Source organism: Sabethes cyaneus, chromosome 2 (assembly GCF_943734655.1).
Source record: "Sabethes cyaneus chromosome 2, idSabCyanKW18_F2, whole genome shotgun sequence".
NCBI classification, from domain to species: Eukaryota; Metazoa; Arthropoda; class Insecta; order Diptera; family Culicidae; genus Sabethes; species Sabethes cyaneus.
This window is the reverse complement of record NC_071354.1, coordinates 203,308,540-203,333,916: the sequence shown is the minus strand read 5'-3', so window position 1 is coordinate 203,333,916 and position 25,377 is coordinate 203,308,540. Positions and strand designations below refer to the sequence as shown.

At 40.0% G+C, this 25,377-nt stretch overlaps 1 protein-coding gene across 1 annotated transcript; it reads left to right on the top strand.

The window, feature by feature from the left end:
• The first annotated feature begins 1,262 nt into the window (after positions 1–1,262).
• Positions 1,263–21,432, top strand: LOC128737880 (oxysterol-binding protein-related protein 2). Its single transcript, XM_053832623.1, has 7 exons — positions 1,263–1,312; positions 15,356–15,478; positions 15,794–16,007; positions 16,107–16,447; positions 16,513–16,735; positions 16,790–17,133; positions 21,327–21,432. Exons 1-7 carry the CDS (start codon positions 1,263–1,265, stop codon positions 21,430–21,432), a joined length of 1,401 nt encoding a protein of 466 aa, XP_053688598.1.
• Positions 21,433–25,377: the final 3,945 nt, after the last annotated feature.

Below are 25,377 nucleotides of genomic sequence, written 5' to 3'. Positions count from 1 at the left end.
GGATCCACAAAATGCAAAATATATCTTCAAATATACCTTACCGAATTACCAAAATACACCAACACTTAACTTTATTTTAAGAAACAGAAATTTTTTTACGAAAATCTGTTATTTTTCAACCTTTCAGAGTAGGGTTCCCCCTAAAATATGACCTGAAACTGGAACTATTTTTACGTAATTAATTTACTTATCGTAAAAATAGTGACCGATTAAGGGTATAGTACTTTTTCAATTCTAAATATTGAAATTTTTTTATTGAATTTTTCGAAGGATTAACATTTTGAACATATGTGTTTGAAGCTGTTTAGATGAATTCCAAAAATTAACAAAGTTAGAGTTGTTTGTATCGCGCTTGTCTGGAACGATTACACAGCGAATTAAAACTTCAACGTCCTTTTTCTCGAAACTCGGTTTTCAAAGCCGGTACCATAAATATCTCAAAAATGGCACATGCAATTCACTTGTTTCTTTTTTTGCTTCAAAACTCTTGAAATAATCTAGTGTTGGATCCATCTTTTTTTCGATATTGTAATTTTGGTATTTTTTACAAAAGTTTACAGCCAATTTTTTCGATTAAAAAACGGACTGTTATGTCTGAATGTTCGCAATTTTGTTATGCGTTCAAGTTTTTAAAAAAGGATGGGTCAAATACGAGATTAATTTTAAAGAGAAAGTGGAGTACGTGGCCCAGTATACAGGTATACCTCAGCCTGGGCACGTCAGAGTTGATTACGGAGTTCTGTCCGTAGGTTATAGCGAATATTTGATTGAATATGTTTTCACTCCGAAACTTCCAAAACCAGTAGAAATTAAATATGATCGGTTTGCTGGTCTACTCAAACGGATCATAGCAAACCGTTTAATAATTCAACAATTAGGATCGTTTTTAACCTGAGTGTATTTATTCCGAGGACCTACCAACAACCGTGTGTTTCCGTACGCTAGAGCCGTGCAAAGTGGACGCTTGGTGGTGCGTGTGGAAAATTATTATTTAAAACAACAATTTTTGTTTCCCTGCATTGCAGATAAATAACTCCTCTCTAGTGTATAACTTTTGCGTAATGAGAAGGGGCAGCATAGCTTGAGAAACAATACTGTAATTAGCTGTACGATTTTAGTGGAGAGTAAATTTATCAGCGTAGAAAGTAAAAACAGAAGAGAAAACCGCCAGTAATAAACAATTTTGAACGCCCGCAAAGGCGACATACCTATTTGACAGGACTTGGGTTCTTTTTTGTTTTTTCTTTCGCATTTAATCTAATATGGCGGAAAGTGTTTCCTATGAAAATAACGGACAGTATGACAATCTCAGGTAAATATTTTAGTTATCGCTTCTGTAGACAAATGTCAAATTTACAATTATACGCGAATCAATCTACAGCAAACACGACTCAAAGTTTTTTTTAAGCAAAATAAATTCAATCACTTACTGTACCAATAGCACCAAACTACAAATTAAATGAATTACGCACGGAACATAATTTATACTTAACATCCTATGTGTACTTTTTGCGAATTGAGACGAAAGAAGTGGATTGCAACATTAGCACCTGCCGTAGCTGTCGTTTCAACTGCCCAATGCACGCCACGTTACTGATCCTTGCCGCCAAGGCGAATAATAATTTAGCACACCCCAAAACGTAATTACAGTCCACCCCGCCAATGCTTACTAGTTGCTTTGAGGCCAGAGTAGTGCTGCTCCTATACAAAAATACATACATTGTTAGTCCTTTTATGTTATACACAAGCAGCCCGCTTAACAATAGATGTCCCTATTTTGCAAAGCTTTTTATTGATTTGGTTCCATGTATTTTACCTGGCCTGTGTGTGGTTGCTCAGGTTAACTTTTCGTTTGTTTTAGCGTGCTAAAGGCACGAAAATATTCGGACACGAAAATATTCGGACACGAAAATCTTGTTAAAGTAAAATTGTTCGTTTTATTTTTAATTTTATCAATTATACCCATACCAATCATTATTGGGTAATATTTCAAGACCACTGTTAAGCCTTAATTGTTACCATATATCTTTGCTTGAATATTTCCCCGAACACGTCCCATCGTCCTTTGCACCAGCTGTTTTCCTACTTTTTTGGCATCCTATAGTATTTTCAATTTCACTTGAACTTCTCCTCATCGCTCGCAGTTTCATTCTTCTTTTTGCCATCTACACAGTCAATTGGAATTCTTTTTTTATTTTGCATCAGGACTCGAGGTATAAATAACAAAACCAATGAAGTTATATTGATATACAGTAAAATTTTCAAAGGTTTTACTTATAAAATAAATGAATCGCAACATATTCCGTGTGTCCGGATTTTTTCGTGCTCAACAGGCAATTGTGAATTTTGAGTGTGACTTGTTAATTTGTTAACTTTAGTTTACAATCGATCTGATTTTGAGGTGCAACTAAGTAACAAATCAGATAGTTTTGAAGATTCGCTTAAACTATAAGATATGTTATTTGTGCTGACAATTGATAAATAATATAACTGCATATACTACTATATACTTGAAAATTAAGTCGTGTGGTTCAATGGTTTGGCTAAAACTAGAGATGTAAAATAAAGAATCGAAAACCACACGGTGCCCGTGACGTATGACCCCATGGAGGCGCTAGGTTAGAGCGTGGAATGGAAGTAAATCAGAATGCCGGAAGTTCATAAGCAGGACTAACATATGGATATTCGGTTGTGAAAGCTAACAGTTTGAGTACTCTCTTTGATTAAACAGGGAGCAAAAATATTAAGTTTATTTTTGTTTATTACCTTTGGAAACCTTCCTTTCCAAACTGTTCTCGGATTTAACGACTGCAAATCTCTCGCTTTCAAATCCATGAAAATTCATATCAGCAGATCAATCCACTGGGAAAATTATAAGAAAACATCAACAATATTCAAAGCGAAGTTGAAAAACAGCTGAAAGTTATAGGTAGGTAGGTGAACGACTGGATAACGCGTAACATCGGGCCTCCCGTACCTGCAGGTATCCAGCTTTTTACGAGCCGTGATGGCGGACGTGTTCGTAATATTTGAACAGCATTTTTGACATTTCCCTAATACATCGCACGTTTTCTTTCCGTACATTCCTTTAGTTTTACCGTGAACGCGCGGAAAGAAAACGTGCGATGTATTGGGGAAATGTCAAAAATGCTGTTCAATTATTACGAACACGTCCGCCATTATGGCTCGTAAAAAGCTGGATAGAATAGGTCCCACAGTGCAGTGGCCCTTAGCCTCTTATCCAGCAACTCCCATTGTTATTTCCTCGTGGCATTAGCCATAATACGTGAATCTTAGCAAAAATCAGGTAACAACCCCGGTTAAAATTAAGGTCCTATACCGATAAGGAAGGAAGCACTCATGCGGACGCTGAATGTTGCAACGAGGAATAGCCTTGTCAACCTTTAGCGCCTGTTCCCGTGTCAGGGGCGGCTCCTAATGGCTAGACGATTCCTCAACCAAGTAAGTGGTTGTACTCCAGGTTAGAAGCGGCTTATGACAGTGTGTGATCCGGCGCGGCCTGCTGAATTAAGAAACGTGGTGTCTCGGCATTAAATCTAAGATGGCAGCCCCATTATAAATCTCGGTAGCGTGGCTCTAGTAAGGCAATCTACCCAAACCCACTTCACTACCAACATTTAAGCTAATACAGATCGGGCTTTTCGGCATCGATCTAGGCAACGAAACAAACACGACGAATGAAAACTCGATACTTGGAATTACCGATCGCAGGAATTTCGCAGGTGGCGACCGAGTGCTGCTGGAACAACTTGAACCACGCAAACTTGTATCGTAGCTCTGCATCTTTCTTAAAGCAGAGACGGTTTGGTAGATCCACCCGGCGGAAAGACCCTGTTTTACCAGAGCTGTGACACTACCAACGAACTGGGAATAATCTATATAGTGTTGGACAATGTATGAATATAGGATTGCGTGATAGATTGGATGAGCAGATATGTCTATTGACGGTAAAAAGCCGTTTCTTCAATAGCACTGCCCGAACGAAGGAGGAAGGCCGACGATGAGAATGAAGCATTTTACTCGCAGCAACGTACGATAGCGATATGCACGATATGAACACCCGGATCGGTAGGGAAGATATGTGCAGACTGGTCGGCACACCGATACGACTGATGCAGCGGCCGAACGGCCAGCGAACTTCGCAGCTTCCCGAGGCCTGATAATCCGAACTTACTTACTTGCTTGCCGTCCTAAGACAAAGCCTGTTGAACAAAGTGTCTCCATGTAACTCGGTTGAGGGCTACCGCTCCCCAATTCCTCGGACACCGAGTACTCTCCGCCAGATCTCGCTCCGCCTGGTCTAACCATCTTGCTCGCTGCGCTTCTGGTCATCTTGTTCCTACCGGATTCGAGGCGAACACCATCTTTGCAGGGCAGTTATCCGGCATTCTTGCGACATGCCCTGCCCATCGTATCCGTCCAGCTTTAGCCACCTTCTGGATATTGGGTTCGCCATAGAGCTGTGCGAGTTCATGACTCCGATGATCCGAAGCGCCTTTTTCATGCAAAGACAGCCATAACGCCACCTGGAGATCCTGAACCTGACCAACGTACAATGGACCAGATTGACCACGTTCTCATAGACGGCCGGTTCTTCTCTGATATCGCGAAAATAAGTTCTCGACGGGTTGTGGATATCGATTCGACCATAATCTAGCAGCAGCATATGTGCGCTCAAAACTGTCAACCGCGGTATACCAGTTCCGTCACAGCTGTCTTCCATGACTGAACGTTAGGTAACTAGCTAACCCACAATTTGCGTGTACTATGCGTGAATACTGGATGAGGCACTGCCTTCTCCCGAGGAGTTGCTTCCGAAGTGCTTCAACCATCGACGGTTAGAGCAGCATACGCTCGGTCATCGGAGAGACACTATTTGAAGAGCTAGGTATTCAAAGTAATTGATTTGATGGGGAATGCCAACAAGTGGTGAGGAAGAAAAAATGGTATGGAAAAATTATCTGAGAATTGCCACCAGGGAGAACATGGCTAAATACAGACGATCATGGAACCAGTAAACCATGATTTTGAAGAATAAAAAGCGCCAACCGGGGACAGACAGCGTGAAAAATTAGAACAACTTTTTCGAGCTAAGCATCATTTGATAAACATGACCGAGAAATTCTGGCATCTGCTCTACACCGTGTTATTTCCTAAATTTTGGGAGGAGGAGAAGCTGGGATGGAAGGAGTGGTTTGTCCCATCTACAGAGAGGGACTTGACTGCTACAACTATAGTGCCATGACGCTGGTAAACGCCGCCTATAAGGTGCTCTCCCAGATCCTGTTACGTCGGCTGTCACCGATTCCACATAGTTTCGTAAGGCTTAATGGGGGCTCGCAACACTGCAGACCAAATTTTTAACTACCATCCGACAGATTTTGCAGAAATGTTGGGAGTACAACTTCCCCAAGCATCACTTCTTTATTGACTTTAAAGCAGCATGCGATACAGTCGACCAAGACCAGCAATGACGAACATGGTTCTCCGAATAAACTGAGGCATCTGATCAGTCCCTTCGCGACGCGGCGAGGGTTGAGAAAAGTTGACGGTTTATCCTGTATGCTATACAACATCGGTCTTGAAGAGGTGATCAGAAGCGTGGGCACGAATTTTAGCAGGCTATCTTTTATATTTCGCGGACGACTTTGATACCAGGAACTTGACACCTGCAACGGCGGAGGCAGTTTACGCCAGACTGGAAGTCTAGAATCTAGAAGGATTGGACTAAAAATAACGGTGTCAAAGATGAAAGAGTTCTAAAGGAGACAAACGCGCGTCTCCCACGGACGGTAACCGTTAACAGCGATGAACTAGAAGTGGTAAGTGAGTTCACTGGGATCGCTGATGGCCGCGGACAACAAAACTAGGAAGCAGATCTAACGAAGAATTCAAGCAGAAAATCTGGACGATTCCCATCGTACATCCGCTGGCAATAAGGACAAGGAGCGATAGCTCAATTGACTTGTCCGGTAAGACCAAAAATCAGTAAGCAAAAGATTTGTAGGCAGCATCCGGCTTTTTACGTAGTTGTGGAATTCTTTCTAACTTTTTAATTCTTTCTGGTGCTTCGACTTGGTATTTAAGTCTTTTTGAAGGGTGAAAAATTGTCTATTGAAAAAGTCCTAAATTCAAAGTCGAAACATCGGAAATAATCAAAAAACTGTTCTGGATTTTATAACCAGCTCAAGGGCCGAATAAAAAGCACAAATTGAGATAGAAAAGTTCGATTGGAAGTTGTGCACAAGGAATGTGGAAAGTTTTGAAAAACTATATAGCAGATATTCAGATGTATTTAGGATTTATGCAAATGTAGAATTACCTGTTAGTAACTTTGGTATATGTAATTGGTCCTTTTGAATTATTCCACATTGAACGAATAATGGCCTAACGGTCATATCAATCGATATTTTTATACTTTAAATTCGAAAATAATGAGAAGTTCCTCCGTGGTCTCCGTTATTTTTATTTATTTTTACTTTCGGTAAAAACTGACACTGCAGCCGTTGCGGTTACGTGCGGTAAAAGGCTGTAATTATAATTTCAGTTTACTTTTCGCCTGTGTGGCGTTTGTTCGATATTCGTGTGTTGTGTGAATCACCGCCGCCAGGGAGGCGCTTTTAGCTGGGCTGGGACCGTATCGACCAGTACCGACGTTTTTCAAGGTAAAAATTGTCTTTTAATATAGAGAATGAAGTTTTTGTACCGATTTTATTTCCCAAAAAACCAGCATTGAAATTGGTCGGCGTTACTAATAATTTTAAAAATATTCGACTTGCAAAATTAGCCTAGCATAAATAAGCATAAAGAGTTATCTTCCATGCATAATTATTGTCAACTCAATACGGATTAAAGTTTTTGTGGTGAGCATCTTAGCACAATTTAACGGAAACGTTTCTTCTATTAGTATCTCAATACAGGTTTATATGAAAAACACCTTAGAATTTCATAAAAGTATATCAAAGTCATTCAAAAAATCTTTTTTTTTAATCCTATAGAGGTGAAACCTTTTCCAGCTACCTACAGTCTTGTAGCCAACGGTTATTTGGATAAAGCAACAGCAAAAAATAAGGTTTTACAGCACCAACCGTACGCCGGAATTTTTCCATTATCGGAGCATTCTCCATTTTCTACACCACGAGATAAAAGTTTTCTTTTCGCTGCCAAAATTTACCAATTTAATCGAATCACGATGACGACGATGAAAGTTGCCCAACAGCGATGTCAAGCAGAAGCTTTTAAATTGGTTTGGACTGGCTGGCTGGAGCAGAGATCAAAAGCCGTTAAAAATGGCAAATAACGTTGCGAAAAGTATTCAAAATGCAATACTAAAAGTGTCATAAAGCGGATCCTTTTTTGCTGCTGTGTAAAAAAAGAAAACGATTAACGAGCATATTTGAGAAGGCAAATTGAGTTTTGATAGAAAGATATTTGCTTTTTATTTTTTCGCATTGTGATAACACATGGAAATTGCATTAAATGCCTACCATTGTGAGTTGAAATTTGTTATCTCAGTTTATTTAAAATGTTTGTAAAAAATGATTTATCTCGAGTGATAGTTAACTTTCTCTCAATTGAAGGTTTAAGGTGAAATTAGCAGTCATCGATTCTGCCAATTTCAAAAGCAGTTTTTTTGTTTGGAACAAAAATTCTGTTTATAAAAATATATTCGCTGTGTTCAGATTAGCAAGAAGAATGCAGTATTTACATTTTTACAAACAGAACCCCGCTTTTGGGCCCAAAAACTGCTTCCGAAATTGGGCTCTCCGACGAAAAGTCAATGACTGCTAATTTCCCGTTAAGCTCATCTTCGATATAAAATTGGTTCATTATCGATAAGAATTGATAGATTATATTCCTATATTACGGATATGACAGACCGTTTATAATAAACAGAGCCAGTATAAACTGCTTATAGCCTCATAGCAGTAACATACAGTAATAGCTATGCTTTATTTATCATAAAATAAGTGCATTGTCACACAGCGATGCTATTGAACTACCAATTTCTGCTGCCGTTTGTCTGCTACTGTTTCCCGAAGAGCCTGTCAAGATGTCCTGCGCTTTACAGTTAATGAAATGAAGTTGTTAAAAGTTTTCCAAGCAAGACAGCGTCTCGGTCCCCAAGAAGCGCCGCAGGCTAATAAAAACGATGAGGTGAGCAATGTCGTTCCACCGGAATCTAATAATCCGAATAAGGATATAGCTTCCCCATTTTAGTGAACGATAATGTGGACTATCTGTTGACTTGTTCAGAGCTTGCTGAAAGCTGTTGAAAGTTTCAGAGCAGGCTTCCTAAAGACGTTACGTTGTCATGGCGCATAAAATTTTGAAACAAGCGCATAAAATTGCATTATGAAACTTTTCTTATTGTTTTAAATCTTGGTCCAAGAATACGCAATAAAAAAACTTTACACGGATTTATCGGAACGGAAAATCATCTTATGGTAAATATTGTGCTTATTTTTCACTCGGTCGTGTGCTATACTCGCAAGCCAATCTCGATCTGGTTGAGCCATCTAGCACACCGGGCACCCACTTTTTGGTGCCGCTAAGGACCTTGAAGAGAGCAGCACTGTCATCCGGTATCCTCGCGACAGGGCCGGCCCATCTCACGACTTTGGCCATGTGTGCAATAATAATGTCTCCAAAGAGTCCTTGCAGCTCGTGGTTTACGCCGCTTCTGTTTCATACTACAACAAACATCCTCCGCAACAAATTTCGTTCTAAAACGACCCAGGCACGTAGGGGAACTGGGCCTAAAATGAACGAAATTCATTCAGAAACGAACCAAATGTTGAATGCGTTACATCATTTTTCGAAAGACTCGATCATTTTTATTGCTTGAGTTGTAATGTAGTCATAGATGCAGATAACTAAATAAAATGTAGATTGAGTAATGACACACTGCTATTTTGCCCTTATAGTGAAGGGATCATTTTATCCCCGAAACACAAATTGTTTTCAAGTTTTTACTATACACTTGTCCTTGTTCCGTTCTGTCCGGATACTATCAACAACTTTGTTCTATTACTTTCGTCTACCGTACCCATCGTTGATTGTAAAATAAACTACCATTATAACAAAATAACTGTTCTCTTTTTTACCCTGAGGAGGAATCATCCTTGCTTTCAAACCTTCTCTGGAACAACAATGGGATCGGAAATATGCATTTTTACTTTAGTTGCCCTGGCGATAATGTGCATTTGGAAGCAATTTAACACAATCAAGAACATAACTACTGCTGTCCTGTTTACCATTTTACCAATTCGATCTCTTCCCTAACATAGTTATTAAATTGGCCTATCCCAAACAACCAAAAGCTCGAATTTCACTCAAGGAACGAACTTGGAAGTACATTTGGAGTTCAAATTTAGCTGCGCAGAACTTTCTTGCTGAATAACAAGACACTGTATTTGTAAACCGAATATCATTTTCAATAAAGTACCGTTAATGTTGGTAGCAACTTGAAAGTAACCATGAGTTTGGATATTGGTGTCTAAGGAAGGTTAACAATCTTTATGTCTGTATTGGCTTTCTGGTTGAAAAAAAAAATCTTTATGTCTATAGATCTATAGCCTGCTATGCAGCTCCATTTGTAAGTAATTTATTAAACTTAAAAGTTGCCTTAAGAACGCATAGAATGATAAGCAGTTTCTCTTTGTAACTTTGTCAAAAATTTATGAAATTCATTCAAGCAATGTTCTATTTTTACACTATTCTACCTTCTACCTACTCCTAACTTTTGTAAATTCGTTTTAATCGATTAAGATAGACTAAATAAAAAACCTTAACTTAAACTATCACATAACGCTGCTGGAATTGAACCCGAACGTTCCGCGTTACAAGCCTATCGTGATGCATTGCACTATCTCTGACGCTACAAGTGACGGGAATTTTGCCAATGAGTTGTTCTTGAGTGTAAGTTCGTCTCGGGGCTGCTGTAAATGAGGAGACGTCACTTTTTCTGGTGTACTTCTCAAGCAAAGGCTTGCTGCTACATTCCGCTTTTGGAACTTAACCCTGTACAACGCCTGTGAACCGCCTGCCTGTGTGCCTTTATCTCGGTATATTTTGGGATTCTAGCAATAAAGAAAATTACTGTTTTCAGCAAAGTTGATCCGCAAACCAAGATCTTTCAAACGGTGGAAATAGTTTCAAAAGTAGGCATTAGTATTCGAGGGAATTCTGTTAGGTTAACGAAAGGTTAACCTTCTGATTTTATTCGACAGACTTCGCAGTCAGCTGTTAGAGTACTTGGCATGTTAGACCAGCGTCGTACCTCGATATCAACTGAAAGATTAGGTAGAGACTTCTCAAGCACAGACATCTAATTGGTCTAGGTTTAATTGTCGTAAAGAATTTTCGATTTACTCGGACATAAAGATACTGTCACTTTTTTATAAATGGAAAGTAGTCAAAATCACAGTAAAGACATGGCGAATTTAACCGTCGTGCCTGCTTGCGACGGAAGGCGATCACAAAGAAAATGTATGGGGAAATTTGACTTTGAAACATTCTGTTAATTTTTAGCATTTAGTGATCGAAAAAAAAAAATTTGGCAAGATGAACCAAGTCTGGTCTAAGCCCAGTATATTAGAAGTACGACAGAAAAAAAAGGAAATTTTCCTTTTTTTCGGGTTATCCAGCTGGTCGCTTAATAGCGTATGAAACTCTGCCCCGGGCGCTTTAGCGATGTCAATAATAAAGTGTCGGGAAGACCTCACTCACGACCGGGCCGGACGAGACAGGCAATGTCGCTCACTAAAACACAGGTAGAGCCCCAAGCATAACCGTCACGTCTTTAAATATAACATGAGAATGAGGATGAGGATGATGAGCATGAGGGTGAGGATGAGGGTGAGGGTGAGGATGAGGATGAGGATGAGGATGAGGATGAGGTTGATGATGAAGATGATCTTGAGGATGATGATGTTGATGATGATGATGATGCTGATGATGATGATGATGATGAGAGGAAAAACGATAGATCGAATTTGTAAATGTGCTCTTCCCTGGACATTTTGTAATGAGTATAGTATAGTGAAGAAGTGGAGATCTTGTCAGCCCCGCCTAACATCGGTTGTCCTCAACATCAATTTTTCAACACAAACAACCGAAAATGAACCAATAGGAAGACAAATCTCGGACCATCAGTGGTTATAAATTTATCAGGGCTCGACCCATGGAACAAACTTCTTCTTTCGTCCCCCTGGCATCACTGTTCCAAGATAGGTCTAAAATGCAAATTGAGGGCAGCACAACCTGGGCGTTCGCGGTAGTCGACAGAAGCTTTAAAACATAAAGTCGAACCGTTTCTTAGAGTTTGTAGTTCCACTAAGAGTTTAATCAGGGCAAAACCACACTTGTTCTGGTGATTGGTGATGATTTCGAATTCAGAAAATTTTTGGGTGATTCGTAGCACTAGTCAACTTTAGGTAGAGGGGAGTCCTCTATGCCCGGACACTTTAGGGTTTTAAGATAAAACTTAAAAAATACCGACTTTATTCCTCTATTTTCACTTTAATGTAGAGAGAAACAATATTATAAGCAAAAAGATACAAAGGAAACAAAATTGCGCTGCAAGGTTAATTTTGAAAATAGATAGTATTTTGTGTACAAATTAGCCTAAATCGAAAGCAGTCCTGTATGTTCGGACATGATAAACTAATCTATTAAAACGAGCATCAGCATCAATAGAAGAAAAAGATCCTAGAACAATTTAAAACTCCAGCACAAACCTTGTGATTCTAGGCCTGGCAGGTCTGCTGTATAAAAGTTGAATAAAGTTCTATTCACATAAAATTTTTGTTGAGAGTGCTTGTAATGCGGAATGCATGCAAAAATGTACGCGGCAACTCCGTGATTGAGAAAGAAAATTAACATAGAAACCACATAATTGCTACATCTGTAATGAGTCGATCAGTATCTAAACCATGGAAATCCATTCACAATTTGCAGAGCTATTAGCGTTCACAATTTTTCGTATTTTCGTAACGCTCGCATTTTTGGATTTTTTGGAATGACACTCTATCTCAAACCTTACCGTAAGACGTAGTCTTACGTAAATTTGAAATCACGCTATAATAAGAAATGAAATATCATATTTCATTCGTCAATCACATAAAATAAGTGAGCATGTGTGAAAGGAGAGAATATAAACCATCCTTACTCGTGTAAAAGAATCAACTAGCATAGAAAACTTCCGTCGACTGTAAAGAGTTGAAAGGGTAGTTTTTAGACTGCACTTATTCGTTAATACCCACCCTAATAATAACGCCATCTGAATTGCAAAAACAATAGCTATTAGCTGGCTGGTTCAAAGTGATTTAGGTTCTTCAAATCATCCCTCCCCTAAAAGCTGATAAACAAGCTCAATAGCGGACATTAAACACGTGACTAGAACAGCATTGCAAAACTATTTCACATTATAAAAATAGAATTGACAATATTACGCAAAACGGCTATTCAAAAACGCAAAAAGTCTCCATTCCATTAAACTTTATTGCAGCTTCGAATCCAGTCGTTAACAATCCCGAAGCTTAGTAGTATCACTAGATTTAGATGTTTAGGAGCTGAACAATGGTTTTTATCTATACCTATAAAGAAGGATTTCTGTCTGTCTGTCTGTCCGTATGTTCCTTATAGAATCGAAAACTACTGAACCAATCGGCATGAAAATATGCATGTAGAGGTTTTTTGGGGCCAGGAAAGGTTTTAGTGATGGTTAGAAACCCCTCCTCCCACTAAGAGGGGGGGCTCCCATACAAATGAAACACAAATTTCTGCATAACTCGACAACTAATCAAGCAAATAGAACAAAATTTGGCATGTGGGTGTTTCCGGTGACAAGAATTTATTCTATGGTAAATTGAGACCCCTCCCCTCTTTATAAGGGGAATTATAACTCCTCTCCTCTTTAAAAGGGGGGGCTTCCATACAAATTTCCTCATAACTCGAGAACTAATCAAGCAAATGGAACCAAATTTGGCATGTGAAAGTTTTCAAGGGCAAGAATATTTTCTATAGTAAATTAGGACCCCTCCCCACTTTAAGAGGGGGGGGGGGGCTCCTGTACCAAAGAAACACAATTTTCCTCATAACTCGAGAAGTAATTAAGCAAATGGAACCAAATTTGGCATGTGGGCGTTTTTGGAGACAAAATTTTTTTCTATGATGAATTGGGACCCCTCCCCGTTTAAGGAGGGGGGGATCCTATACACATGAAATACAAATTTCCTCATAACTGAAGAACTAATCAAGCAAATGGAACAAAATTTGGCATGTGAAAGTTTTCGAGGACGAGAATATTTTCTATGGTAAATAAGGACCCCTCCCCATTTTAAGAGGGGGGGTTCCTATACAAACGAAATACAAATTTCCTCATAACTCGAGAACTAATCAAGCAAATGGAACAAAATTTGGCACGTGGGTGTTTTTGGACACAAAATTTTTTTCTATGATGAATTGGGACCCCTCCTCACTTTAGGAAGGGGGGCTCCTATACAAATGAAATGCAAATTTCCTCATAACTCGAAAATTAATCAAGCAAATGGAACCAAATTTGGCATGTGAAAATTTTCTAGGGCATGAATATTTTCTATGGTGAATTAGAACCCCTCCCCACTTTAAGAGGGGGGCTCCTATACAAACGAAATACAAATTTCCTCATAACTCGAGTACTAATCAAGCAAATGGAACCAAATTTGGCACGTGGGTGTTTTTGGAGACAAAAATTTTTTCTATGATGAATTGGGACCCCTACCCACTTTAGGAGGGGGGGGGGCTCCTAGACAAATGAAATTCAAATTTCCTCATAGCTCGAGAACTAATCAAGCAAATAGAACCAAATTTGGCATGTGGAGGTTTCTGGAGGCAAAAATATTTTCTATGGTGAATTAGGTGAATCCCTCCCAACTTTAAGAGGGGGTGCTTCTACACAAATGAAATACAAATTTCCTCATAATTCGAGAACTAATCAAGCAAATGGAACCAAATTTGGCATGTGGGAGATTTTGGAGTCTTGAATTTATTTTACGATAGTTAGAGACCTCTCACCCCTGTGGTAGGGGGATGTGGACTCTCATACAAATAAAACAGAAATTTTTGCGAAACTCAAAAACTAATCGAACTCGAGAAATTCGAGACTCTTCCATAAAACATTAGTCAATACAAGACCACAAAAACTATCTATAGTAACACTAGATCATTCAGGACGAGACGGTCGCGAGTGTTGCCGGTGACCCGCCGTCGGAAGCGCCGCCCACAGGGGCTTGCAAAACTCGAGATTGTGACAAAGATCATCCGAGATTCATGATTTATGTACAACACAGGTTAATTTGTGGCAATACGAAGTTTGTCGGGTCAGCTAGTTTCTAATAACAAAACCCCTTTGTGCATGGCGTTAAAATAACAAATAAAAAGCATTTTACCCTACTCATCTTGGTGTTCAGTGATGTACAGATCACTGGAATCTGTGGAATCCGCCGGGATAACATACTTTATTCTCGTCATAAATAAGAAAGCTACTTTCATGAGAAATACAATGTGTAGAGTGAAGGGGTAAGGCTGAATAGTTCGCTGTGCATCTGAGCTAGAAGCTAGTGCAATCTAATGCAGAAGCGATGAACGATAATATGATTTTGATCTCTGAAGCAATTCCATATTTGCACAATAGAATTCCACTGATTGTTGACTATACATGACAGCTTAACGCGTTTGTTTTGTAGCACTTGTTATCATTAAATCCAGACATTAGAATTGAATATTAGTTGAAGTAGAAGATACTTGTATACCAAAAAAAGATTAGGAATAGAACCGCTAAAACTATAATAGAAGTGGTAAGTTTCCGTAAGCTTACTAGTTATATTAGTTTATTTATATCCTTATGTACAATTAACACCACTAGCAACTGGAAGGAACGACATAACGGGTATATCGGGCGTTGTCTCACCACAAGGATCCACTTTAATTGCTTTGATTGTAATCTGTATCACGCAAGCACTATACTTCTGTCGCCTCACTGGTATATCAATATCCTATTATCCGCACGCCGTACAGATAGCATTACCGTACGTTTTTTTCTTCCCACTCAACCGCATTTCCTGACCGCTTGGCATCCATCCATGATAATCCAAACACGAACGTCGACTCTCTCACCAATCAAGCAATCAACCAATCAACAGCACTATTCATCATCACTCATTCATTTATTGCTCTGAACAAATCATACATTAACAATAAAAAACTAAAACATTTTTTAATTTTCAAAAGCTATTTCCACTATAACCGTTGTAATACGATTTAATTTTTGGGAACTTGTTTTCTTCTTCAGAACTTCCCTGCCGGTTCCTATGTTCTCACGTAGTGACTTCAACATCTGGTCAGTACTGAAGAATTGTATCGGTAAAGAGCTAAGCAAAATCACGATGCCCGTCGTTTTTAACGAACCGCTAAGGTAAGCAGATGAAGGAAACCAATCACCATGCGTGACCATAAAGTAAACTCTGCAGGGGCCGCGCCGACAGACGTTGAATAATAAATATTCTGATTCTTATGCGTGTTTGTTGTTTCGTTGTGCTTATGACTTGGGAAACTGTTTTCTTTTGATACCAGAGAGAAAACAGAAAATCCAGCACATATCTGCCGGTAATAAAATAACGCTTGTAGATAATTACGCCCTCGAGTGACATGATTCAATTACGCCCCGGTGTTGCAGAATAAATTTTTAATGTACCTGTTCGTGCAATTCTCATCTCGTTTCTCGATTTAGCTTTCTCCAGCGTATGACAGAGTACATGGAGTATGCCAAACTGTTGCGGATAGCCTCAGAGCAGCCAGATCCGGTCGAGCGGCTCAAGTACGTGTCGGCATTCGCCGTTTCTGCACTGGCTTCAAACTGGGAGCGGCTGGGAAAACCGTTCAACCCGCTGTTAGGCGAGACGTACGAACTGACACGGCCGGATTTTCGAATCATTTGTGAACAGGTAACATTGGCGTTACGTTCTTATTTCGCAAACAAAAAAAATGAATTTTGCATATATTCATGCGAAAAACACGCCTTTTCTCTTGGTTGTTCGTAATAGGTTTCCCACCACCCACCGATTTCGGCATTCCATGCAGATTCCGACAGTTTCTCATTCCACGGATCAATTCACCCTAAGCTAAAGTTCTGGGGTAAAAGCGTGGAAATCCAACCGAAGGGAACGGTGACGGTGGAGTTCCCGAAGCTTGGTGAGGCGTACTCTTGGTGCAACGTAAACTGCTGCGTGCATAATATCATTGTGGGAAAACTGTGGATCGAGCAGTACGGTGTGATGGATGTTTTCAGCCACAAACATGGGCTGAAGGCGACGCTCAACTTTAAGACTGCCGGCGTGGGAAATAAGGACCTGCATCGAGTTGAGGGGTTTATATCGGATAGAAAGTAAGCGGGATAAAATTAAATACTGAGCAAAGTTTTTAATTAATCGTTTGGTCGTTTTTTTTCAGTAAGCATAAAACACATTTCTTGTACGGTAAGTGGACAGAATTCATCAAATGTACCGACTACGCTTCTTATGAGGAGTACTGCAAGGAGAATGGTCACAAGTTCAAAAGGCCTGATGAACGAAGCAAAAGTCCCAACGAATCCCCTGGAACTACCCCACGGAAAGTGTTCTCCAAGTTGAACAGTCTCAAAATGAGCTCATTCAAGAGTTTATCGATATCGGAGGTATTTTTATGGCATTCGATTCGTATTTTTTTACGAAATTGATTTTTTCTGCAGCCTGATGACCCTCCAGAACTCAGCGGCGATGGAGACATCCCGAAAAGCGATTCTACCTACTCGATAGACATCCCCAACTCAGTCGCTCTGTGGGAAGCGGAACCGCGACCGGGTAATACGGCAGATTACTACCAGTTTACCAACTTCGCCATGTCGTTGAACCAAATGGAGGACCATATGAAACGGCGAGGAATCTGTCCGACAGACTCGCGGCTGCGACCGGACATTCGAAAGCTCGAGCAAGGTGATATGGACGGAGCGGCAGCGGAGAAGACGAGATTGGAGGAGAAGCAACGGGAAAATCGTAAGAAGTGTAAAAAAGCGGACGAGGCGCTCTTTCCGAGGTAAGTGTGATAGTTTCTTAAACAAAAAAAAGCGAGTTTTATTCAATTGGTACTTATTGTATAGCTGACATTAAAGTATGTCCAAATACCACTGCGAAATTCTTATAAGTTGGTTTTGGAGGATTTAAACAGCACAATGCTGTTTCTGTGTAGATAATAACACGTTTATAATATAGTCACTATGAATATAGTCTGGCAGATACAAAATTGGGAGCTAATTTAAACGTCAAAAGCGGAGCCAATCGTTTTTTAAGATCCGAAATGTAGGAGTAATCTTAAGAAACATATTTTATTTTGATAGAACCATTCATTTTCAATACCAGCTCGCGATTATTTTCCGTAAAAACGGATTACTTATGAATAGCCGAAACACAAATGGCCCAATCACGAATGGCCGAAACACAAATGACCCAAATAACAAATGGCATAATGCACAAATGGCCGAATCACAAAAGGCCAAAACACGACTGCGTGTTGATATACGCTTGTAACGGTATGTTGAACAGCTGGCATAAGAGACCATCACTCTGTGTGACTCGAATGAACTCGACAATCCACCTGAAATTCAAACACAGCACTGTGTGTCATCCATCGTGGATTGTGTCAGTTTGATGAGCTTCCTGGGGAAGCTATTCTGGCCCACGATTTCCCATTGATCTTTCCGGCAGATGGTATCATATGCGGCTTTGAAGTCAAAAAATAAATGGCGCATGGGGACTCTGTATTCACGGCTCTTTTGGAGGATATACCGCAGTGTAAATATTTGATCCGTTGTAGATCGACCTTCGACGAAGCCGGCTTGATAAGTTTCCACAAATCTGTTCGCCGGAAGTGATAGTCGGCGGAAAATGATTTGGGACAGCACTTTGTAGGCGGCATTGAGAACGGTGATCGCTCGATAGTTCTCACAGTCCAACTTGTCGCCCTTTTTGTATGTTGCGTAGATAACCCCATCTTTGAACTCCTCCGGTAGCTGTTCTGTGTCCTAAACTTTAACAATTAGCTAGTGTGTACAAACGGCCAGCTTTTCTGGTCCTTATTCTTATTTTAATAAGCCCCGCTCCGATGCCATCTTTCCCAGCTGATTTATGTTCTTTAGCTGTATGATGATCTCCTTAACGCCTATCGTAGGGGCTGACACCTTTTCCGCGTTTGTTGCATCGTCGAAATCGTTTTCCCAGCCGTCATGGTTCTCCGCCTGGTTGCCATTCAGGTGTTCGTCGAAGTGCTGCTTCTACCTATCGGTCACCTCACGATCGTCCGTCAGAATACTGCCATTCTTATTCCGACATATTTCGGCTTGCCGCACAAGACCTTTGCGGGATCCGTTCAGTTTCTGGTAGAACATTCGCGTTTCATGAGAACGATGCAGCCGCTCTAACTCTGCGTATTCCTGCTCTTCCAGGTAGCGCTTTTTCTCCCGAAAGATTTGGTTTCGCTGCATCTTCTTCTGTTTGTGTCTTTCTACATTCTGACGTGTGGCACTGCGTATCTTGACCCCCCGCGCATCGTTCTCCTCATCCATCACCCTCCTACATTCATCGTTAAACCAACCGTTCTGCTGGTTCCGTGCCACATGCCCGATGAAGCTCTCCGCTACTTTGCTGATGACTATTTCGATAATGTTCCAACAGTTATCGAGAGGGCTTTCGTCCAGCCCGGCCTCATCCGGCAGCGCAGCTTCGAGTGAGTCCAGAATGCTGTTTACAACGGAGAGTTTTGGACGCATCTTAACCATCACTAGGTAGTGGTCCGAGTCAACGTTAGCGCTTCGATAGGATAGGAGAATCAATGATGTCTGCCGACAGACTGACATCTGATTCTGTCTGATTTGGTGACCCACGGGTGTACTTGTGTAGGAGTCTGTGAAGACTAGGGTTTGGCTATTTTTGTTGAAAATCGTTGCTCTCGTTTCGATTAAATAACTTAAAAAATAGTCTATCCTTTACGTAATGCTTGGTGCTCTTCGACGAGATGCAAGAGCCCCGAAACGCGCACGTAGCACAGCTTAGATCAACTGCGTCAGTTTGTCTTGCAATCCATTCTCGTGTAATACCTTGAATAGCTGTTCAAGTCCGGCTGTATTGTAAGCTGTCCTAAATCTACGAAAATACGATGCGTGGGTTGTACGTTGTATTTCCTTTTTATGGAGGATTAGGATCTTTCAAATTTTTCTGCTATTTAGGATAGATGACGTAACATGATCTGGAAAAGATCCTTGTAGGTGGCGTTGACCAGCGCAATGCCGCAGTAATTACAGTAATCAAACCGATTGGCCATTTTGCAGAAAGACAAATCACTCATTTCTTCTCAAGTGTCATTACTAGGTTTGTTACCATGTTCAAAGAGTTCTACCAGGAGTCGATTCTTTCCGGCACCTCCATTGACCTTCAGCCACCCGATTTTTCACCAGATCTTTTCAAGATGGGGAGCTGGAACGCTGTTCCTATTTTTCTGTTATTTCGCCCTTGAGATGCTCGAAGAACTGCTTCCACCTGTCGATCCCCGCGCGTTCGTTTGTGGTCAGGTGTGTAGCCCTTACGAGATTGATTCACCTTCTCGTAGAACTTGCGAGTGGCATTAGACCGCAATAAATATTCCTTCGCGTTCTCTATTCAGTTTCTGGAGCTTTAAACTTCTCAGAAACGTGGTTACACGATCGTCGTTACTTGGTCAAATTATTCCTCGTAGTAATGCCTAGATAGTTCTTCCAACCTCTTCTTTTTGTCTTTCTCATTTGCTAGCACTCCTCGTTAATTCAGTCATTTCGTACACCCTGGCGTCGTGTTTGCTTCATCCGTTTCTGAGAGTCGAAACACCTCACTTTCTACAGGAAAGTAGAATTCATCCAGCGGGCGCACGTAGCTCACGGTAGCTTGTGGGTTGTTCAATTGCTGTTAAGCTCAAAGTTTGTTGTTCAAAGTTAAGCTGAGGAGCACGTCGTTGAAAACGGTTTTTATTTAACGGTTAATTATACGCCCCCGGCCGTATCACTGTCGTCACCAGCATAGAGCCGGGGTAACTCGTGCTGTTTCAAGCAGCCAATTCCATTCAATTCGACCTTGGGTTGCTCGTCGACAATTCCTCGGGCGTCTTTGTGCATCCCCACCGGCACTAAATATTTTTGAGCGGTTTTTCCGAAATAGACCCGAATAGAGCCTAACGACAAGTCTCCTCAAGGTAATTTAACCAAGCACTGTCTGTTGCTCGTGATTCGAACGCATCGGCCACTCTCCGCTTTCAGTTTGTACTCCGCCAAATAAGAACTACCGGTTTAATGAATTTTTTCTATATTTTTAGCTTCGTACGGCGGCGTATTCGTATTGTATTGCGAAGGGCAAGCAGACTCGATCTCCTACTTGAATGTGCCACTGAATCTTCTTATTTGTGCTGTTGTTCGCGTCCGCGACCATCATCGATCCCAAATACACGAATTTATCTACCACTTCTTGTTCGCTGCCGTTAACGATTACCAATTAATTGCGAAAAGCGCATGTTCGTCTCCTTTGAGCCTGTACCATTCATGTTTTTGGTTTTCGCGGCATTTTTTTACTTGCTTATTTCGATCACCTTGGCCCTGATAGTATTAGAACTTGTTGATTCTTTTCGGTGAAAATCAAAAACTCTTATATTTGGTGTGACGTTTCTGCCTGCTGTTTTTCGACGGCCATCATCGGTAATGGCAAGAAGTGTAGAATCATTCACATGCCAAAAATTCGTTTAAAAACTCGATTTAAAGTATGGATCATGTTTAATTTGATGAAGAGGTTTAGTCACCCTAATAATAGGGTGCGAAAAAAGAAACACTCGTGGTCAGCTCGAAAGTAGTCGTTCGATTGGACTTAAACCTAGAGGATATTCCCTAGGTTTCGGTAATCCTTCATCGACTGGACAATCCCTCAGCCGCTTTGAACCGCAACGGTTCCTGCTTCTTGCTGATTCATCTTCCCTGATTGGTTTCACCCTTGCAACCCATCACTTTCTCTACAAGTGGCTCGTACATCTCTTTCCGAAAACGAAATTTTCATAATGTTAGAGATACAAAACCTTTCTTATTTAGACCTCCCCTCCTTTTCAGCAGCCAACCCTCGTATACTAACTCTTGGAATGTAACTTCATTTATTAACAACAGTACTATTGATTTATTTATGAGTAAAGCATTGTGCTGACTATTTTATTCCTTTCTCCCGCAGATGGTTCAAGCAAACGATAAACCCGCATACTAAACAAGACGATTGGCTTTACCAGGGCGGATACTGGGAACGAACCGATGATACAATGGTGATGGACATTTTCTAAACATTATCACAGAACAACAGTAACGGGTTCGATGGATAGTCGGCGGAAAAGGAGTCAGCAGCATTAATATACCATTCGCATTCATATTTTGCAGTTACCGAACCACAATTTAGTGAGTAGAAAAGATAACAAGATGACAGTTACTTGTATATCTGTGCATATTTGAAAATAACCACTGTAGGAGTTACCGTGAAATAATAATACTTAAAGACATGTCCATCTTTCCATTTAGGACCAACCATAACTACTTAGCAAATGAATAAAACCATGAGGTAGACAGTGCAGTTTAGTCAATGGTTATCTTATTTTCCAAGAGGCTTCATATATTATAAACGACGGTTAGCAGTTTACTCATACATACACATGCATAAACACACAATATACATACATACCATACACACAAACCGACATATACAGCAAAGAAACAAGAGAGTAAGTGCCAACCAGTAGACTTTTGGCTCAAACTCCTACTAACGTAAACCAACATGTTATTGATGTACAACAGAACAGTTGATAACAACTAACAGTAAATGTTTTTAGAATGACCAACAATCAAGGGTTATAGTTGAACGGTGTTAGTTTGTTGCAAATTCTTTGGAGACATTAAAATATAAAACGAACGAAAAAAAATAAGCTTAAAAGTTAGAGCAATAACATTGCATGCTTCCACAAATCGTTGCAGGTTATCGGTAGAAGCTAAGGACGTTGCAAATATTTGAAATGATTTCAAACGAAACGGTACTAGTCCTGGTTAAAAAAAATTCTATTCATGTATTTTTGAATGCTTCAAAGTCCCAGTTTTTTGACCATGAATTAGCACCGATTCGCTTCGAACAGCAGTCAAATCGCAACGTCCAAAGTTTGGTCAAACATGACGGATTATAAAGTAGCGAGACGATGAAGCAGCAAGCCATCGAACAGAATTCGACAATATCGTTTTGAAAAAAAAACTCGTTTAGGGAAACTAATATACTTACTAACTTTTATATTTGGAATAGTCAGATAGAGGAAGCAAACAAAAATATCCGTTTAATATCGAATGCTGACAGTTTGAAAGAATAAACTTTATTAGTAAAGTGTCTCTGCTTAGCAACAATATCATTCCCAAAATATGAACATATTTTTTCCAACAATTTAGGTTTATGCTGCCGTTCTAGGCATGAATATTCTACGTGGTCAACTGAGACCGTATTTACTCTTTGCTGCATTACGTTTATTAATTAGATTTCGTAGTCGAAGCCGAATTTAACTTTAGATTAAATGATTTTTCGGTTGTCGAATCAGGGTTTTGCAGTCGAACTGGTGTGCGCTAAGGTTGACACGATGAGATTGACAGGAACGCTCAGAACCAATTCCAACCCTTCTTTAATCCTTCTTCGAAATTGTGAATACAGAAGTAGGTACTCTAGACCTTTTGAGAATGCGCCAATAACCCGTAAATGTAAATCTATCTATTCTTCATCAAAAAAGATAATCTACAATGGAAAAGCAAACATCAAAATGCTCACAGTAACGATTGTGAAGTTCAGTTCCAAAATACTAATTTTTTCTTCAAATGAGAGGTTAGGTCTTTTTTAGTTCTCTGCATTTTTTCGAGTAAAACTGTTAGCATGATTACATCCAACCAACTTATTCGGTACTGAGTATGTACAACATTAGAAATCAATCACTAATAGGTTCAAGTCAATTATCGCACATGGTACGTATATACTTTTTGATATTGGCTTGGCTTTTATAAAGTGAAGAAAAAATTTACTCCATTCGGTGGTCACATACATAAAATGACGTTTAGTCGGCTTTGTGCTAGCGTAGAGCTTACGATCCAGAATAGGGAGGTAGTTCGACTTTGAACATCGGAAACGATCAATATTGTTTATGCAAAACGCCGAACAACTAGAGTTCCACACGAATTCCCGAATAGATCCGAAATGATTTTTCAAGATTCGATTGGAAATTTACTCATATATTCGCCTATGATCAAATATGTTATTTCTCACGGATAGTTTGTCTATGTTTTTTTGTTTTTCCATTTGTATAAAAAATAAGAGCTTGAATGAATTATTCGCAAATCTCTTGAAATGTCTCATTATGACATCCTTTCAAGAAAAACACGTTAATCCTTTTGTTGTAACCTAATGGGATTTTGAAAAATTTCTAAGACGTTTTATCCAGTTGACAGTAAGGAGTAATATATTTAATCATAGTGAATAATTTTAGTAAAATTGTCTAAATCGAAGAAGATCGATTCGAAATGCATTTTTTTTTCACTATTTACCCTGGACCCTTCTGTTATAGTTTCGAACAAGAATACTGACACCTAACTTGCATCCAGTTGCAACACAGGTAAATATTTATTGTTAAGTGAAAAACACAAAACTGGAAACCCAAAATTGTATTGATCATCAGAACAAAATATATATTTAAAATTAGTCAAAACATATGCAAAACAAACAAATTGATGTGAAATAAAAACCAACAAAATAAACTCCAATGTCGGATGTAACGTATATTATTGTATCACAACCACCCTTTAAAATAACGCTATGTTGTAAAATAAATTTCAACTAGGAAAATAGGATGACATTTCTAGATAGACATAGACGATTTGTGAATCAACTTCGTGACGATTATACTACCAGTAGTTGTACTGTCACATTACATGTTTCTTTAGTATGTTTATCGAAAGTTTCACCTTCCCTGACTCCTGGAAACCAAAGCCAGTGATCGAAACGTAAGAAGAAGAAAGCACTTCGACGAATCCTTGAATGGCCCCCAGGCGCAGAGCCATGGCGGCGGAGAAAGCAATTTCGACGGTGCGACAAACGGAGAAGATAGACAAGTTGGACAGTGATAACTATCATCGTGCGATCACCGTTCTCAATGACGCCTACAAAGTGCTATTCTAAATCATTTTCCGCCGACTATCAACAATTGCAAACACATTTGTGAGAATTTATCATGCCGGCTTCGTTGAAGGACAGTGAACAACGGATCATTTATTTACACTGCCGTAGATACTCCGAAAAGACCGTGAATACAGAATTCCCTCGCACCATTTGTTCGTTGACTTCAAAACTGCAGTATGATACCATCGACCGGCTAAGAGAAAATCATGGACGAGAACGGCTTCCCCAGGAAGCTGACCAAACCGACTCATTCTACGATGAATGGTACATACTGCTGTGTTCGGATTTCGGGTGGATGGTTAAGTTCATTCGAATCACGAAGAGGGTTTCGTCAAGGCCAAAGTTTCTCATGCCTGCTGTTCAACATAGCGCTAGGTGAAATGAATCTTGCGGATATAAATACGCACGGCACGATCTTCAACAATCAAGTCAAACTGAGTTAACGGTAAATACGTCTAAAACAAACGAGGCCCACCGGCGCCGCTTGGGCAGCAGTGTACGATCGACGGCAATGAGTTTGAGGTAGTTATCTATCTTGGCTCAGTCGGATAATGACAGAGAATGACGAACTATGAGCTCGCGCAGCTCGATGGAGAATCCGGTAATCAAAAGGAAGCCGAATGCGTTGGGTAGGGTATGTTTCTAGAATGCCGGATAAGTACTCTGCAAATATTGCTTCATGTCCGGTAGAAACAAGACCAGTGGCGCAGAGAGCAAGGAATTGGGGACCGGTAGTCCACAACCGAGTAAAATGGAGAAAATTAGTTCAACTAGATATGTCTTAGGATGGCAAGCATGATAGGTGCAATAGGTGCAAGACTCAAATGGGTCCAACAGTTTATCCGAAATTCTTATACAGCACGGAATTCCATCCATCGTGGCCATGAGAAACCTGACCAGCCACTAACACATTCTGGATTCCTATTTCAAAGTCCCAAGGATTCCTATTTCATAGTAAAGGGGATTCGTTTTATTCGTATAGGTATCCTGGCCCTGGGGATTCTCTTCATACAAGAATCCCGGTTCTATAGATAAGGCA

What these genes read in the sequence shown, in the direction of transcription:
- LOC128737880 (XM_053832623.1), top strand. Translation starts at nt 1,263, where the DNA reads ATGGCGGAAAGTGTTTCCTATGAAAATAACGGACAGTATGACAATCTC. An exon ending in GTTTTTAACGAACCGCTAAG is followed by an intron (nt 15,479 to 15,793) that starts GTAAGCAGATGA and finishes TTCTCGATTTAG; the next exon opens with CTTTCTCCAGCGTATGACAG. An exon ending in TTCGAATCATTTGTGAACAG is followed by an intron (nt 16,008 to 16,106) that starts GTAACATTGGCG and finishes TGTTCGTAATAG; the next exon opens with GTTTCCCACCACCCACCGAT.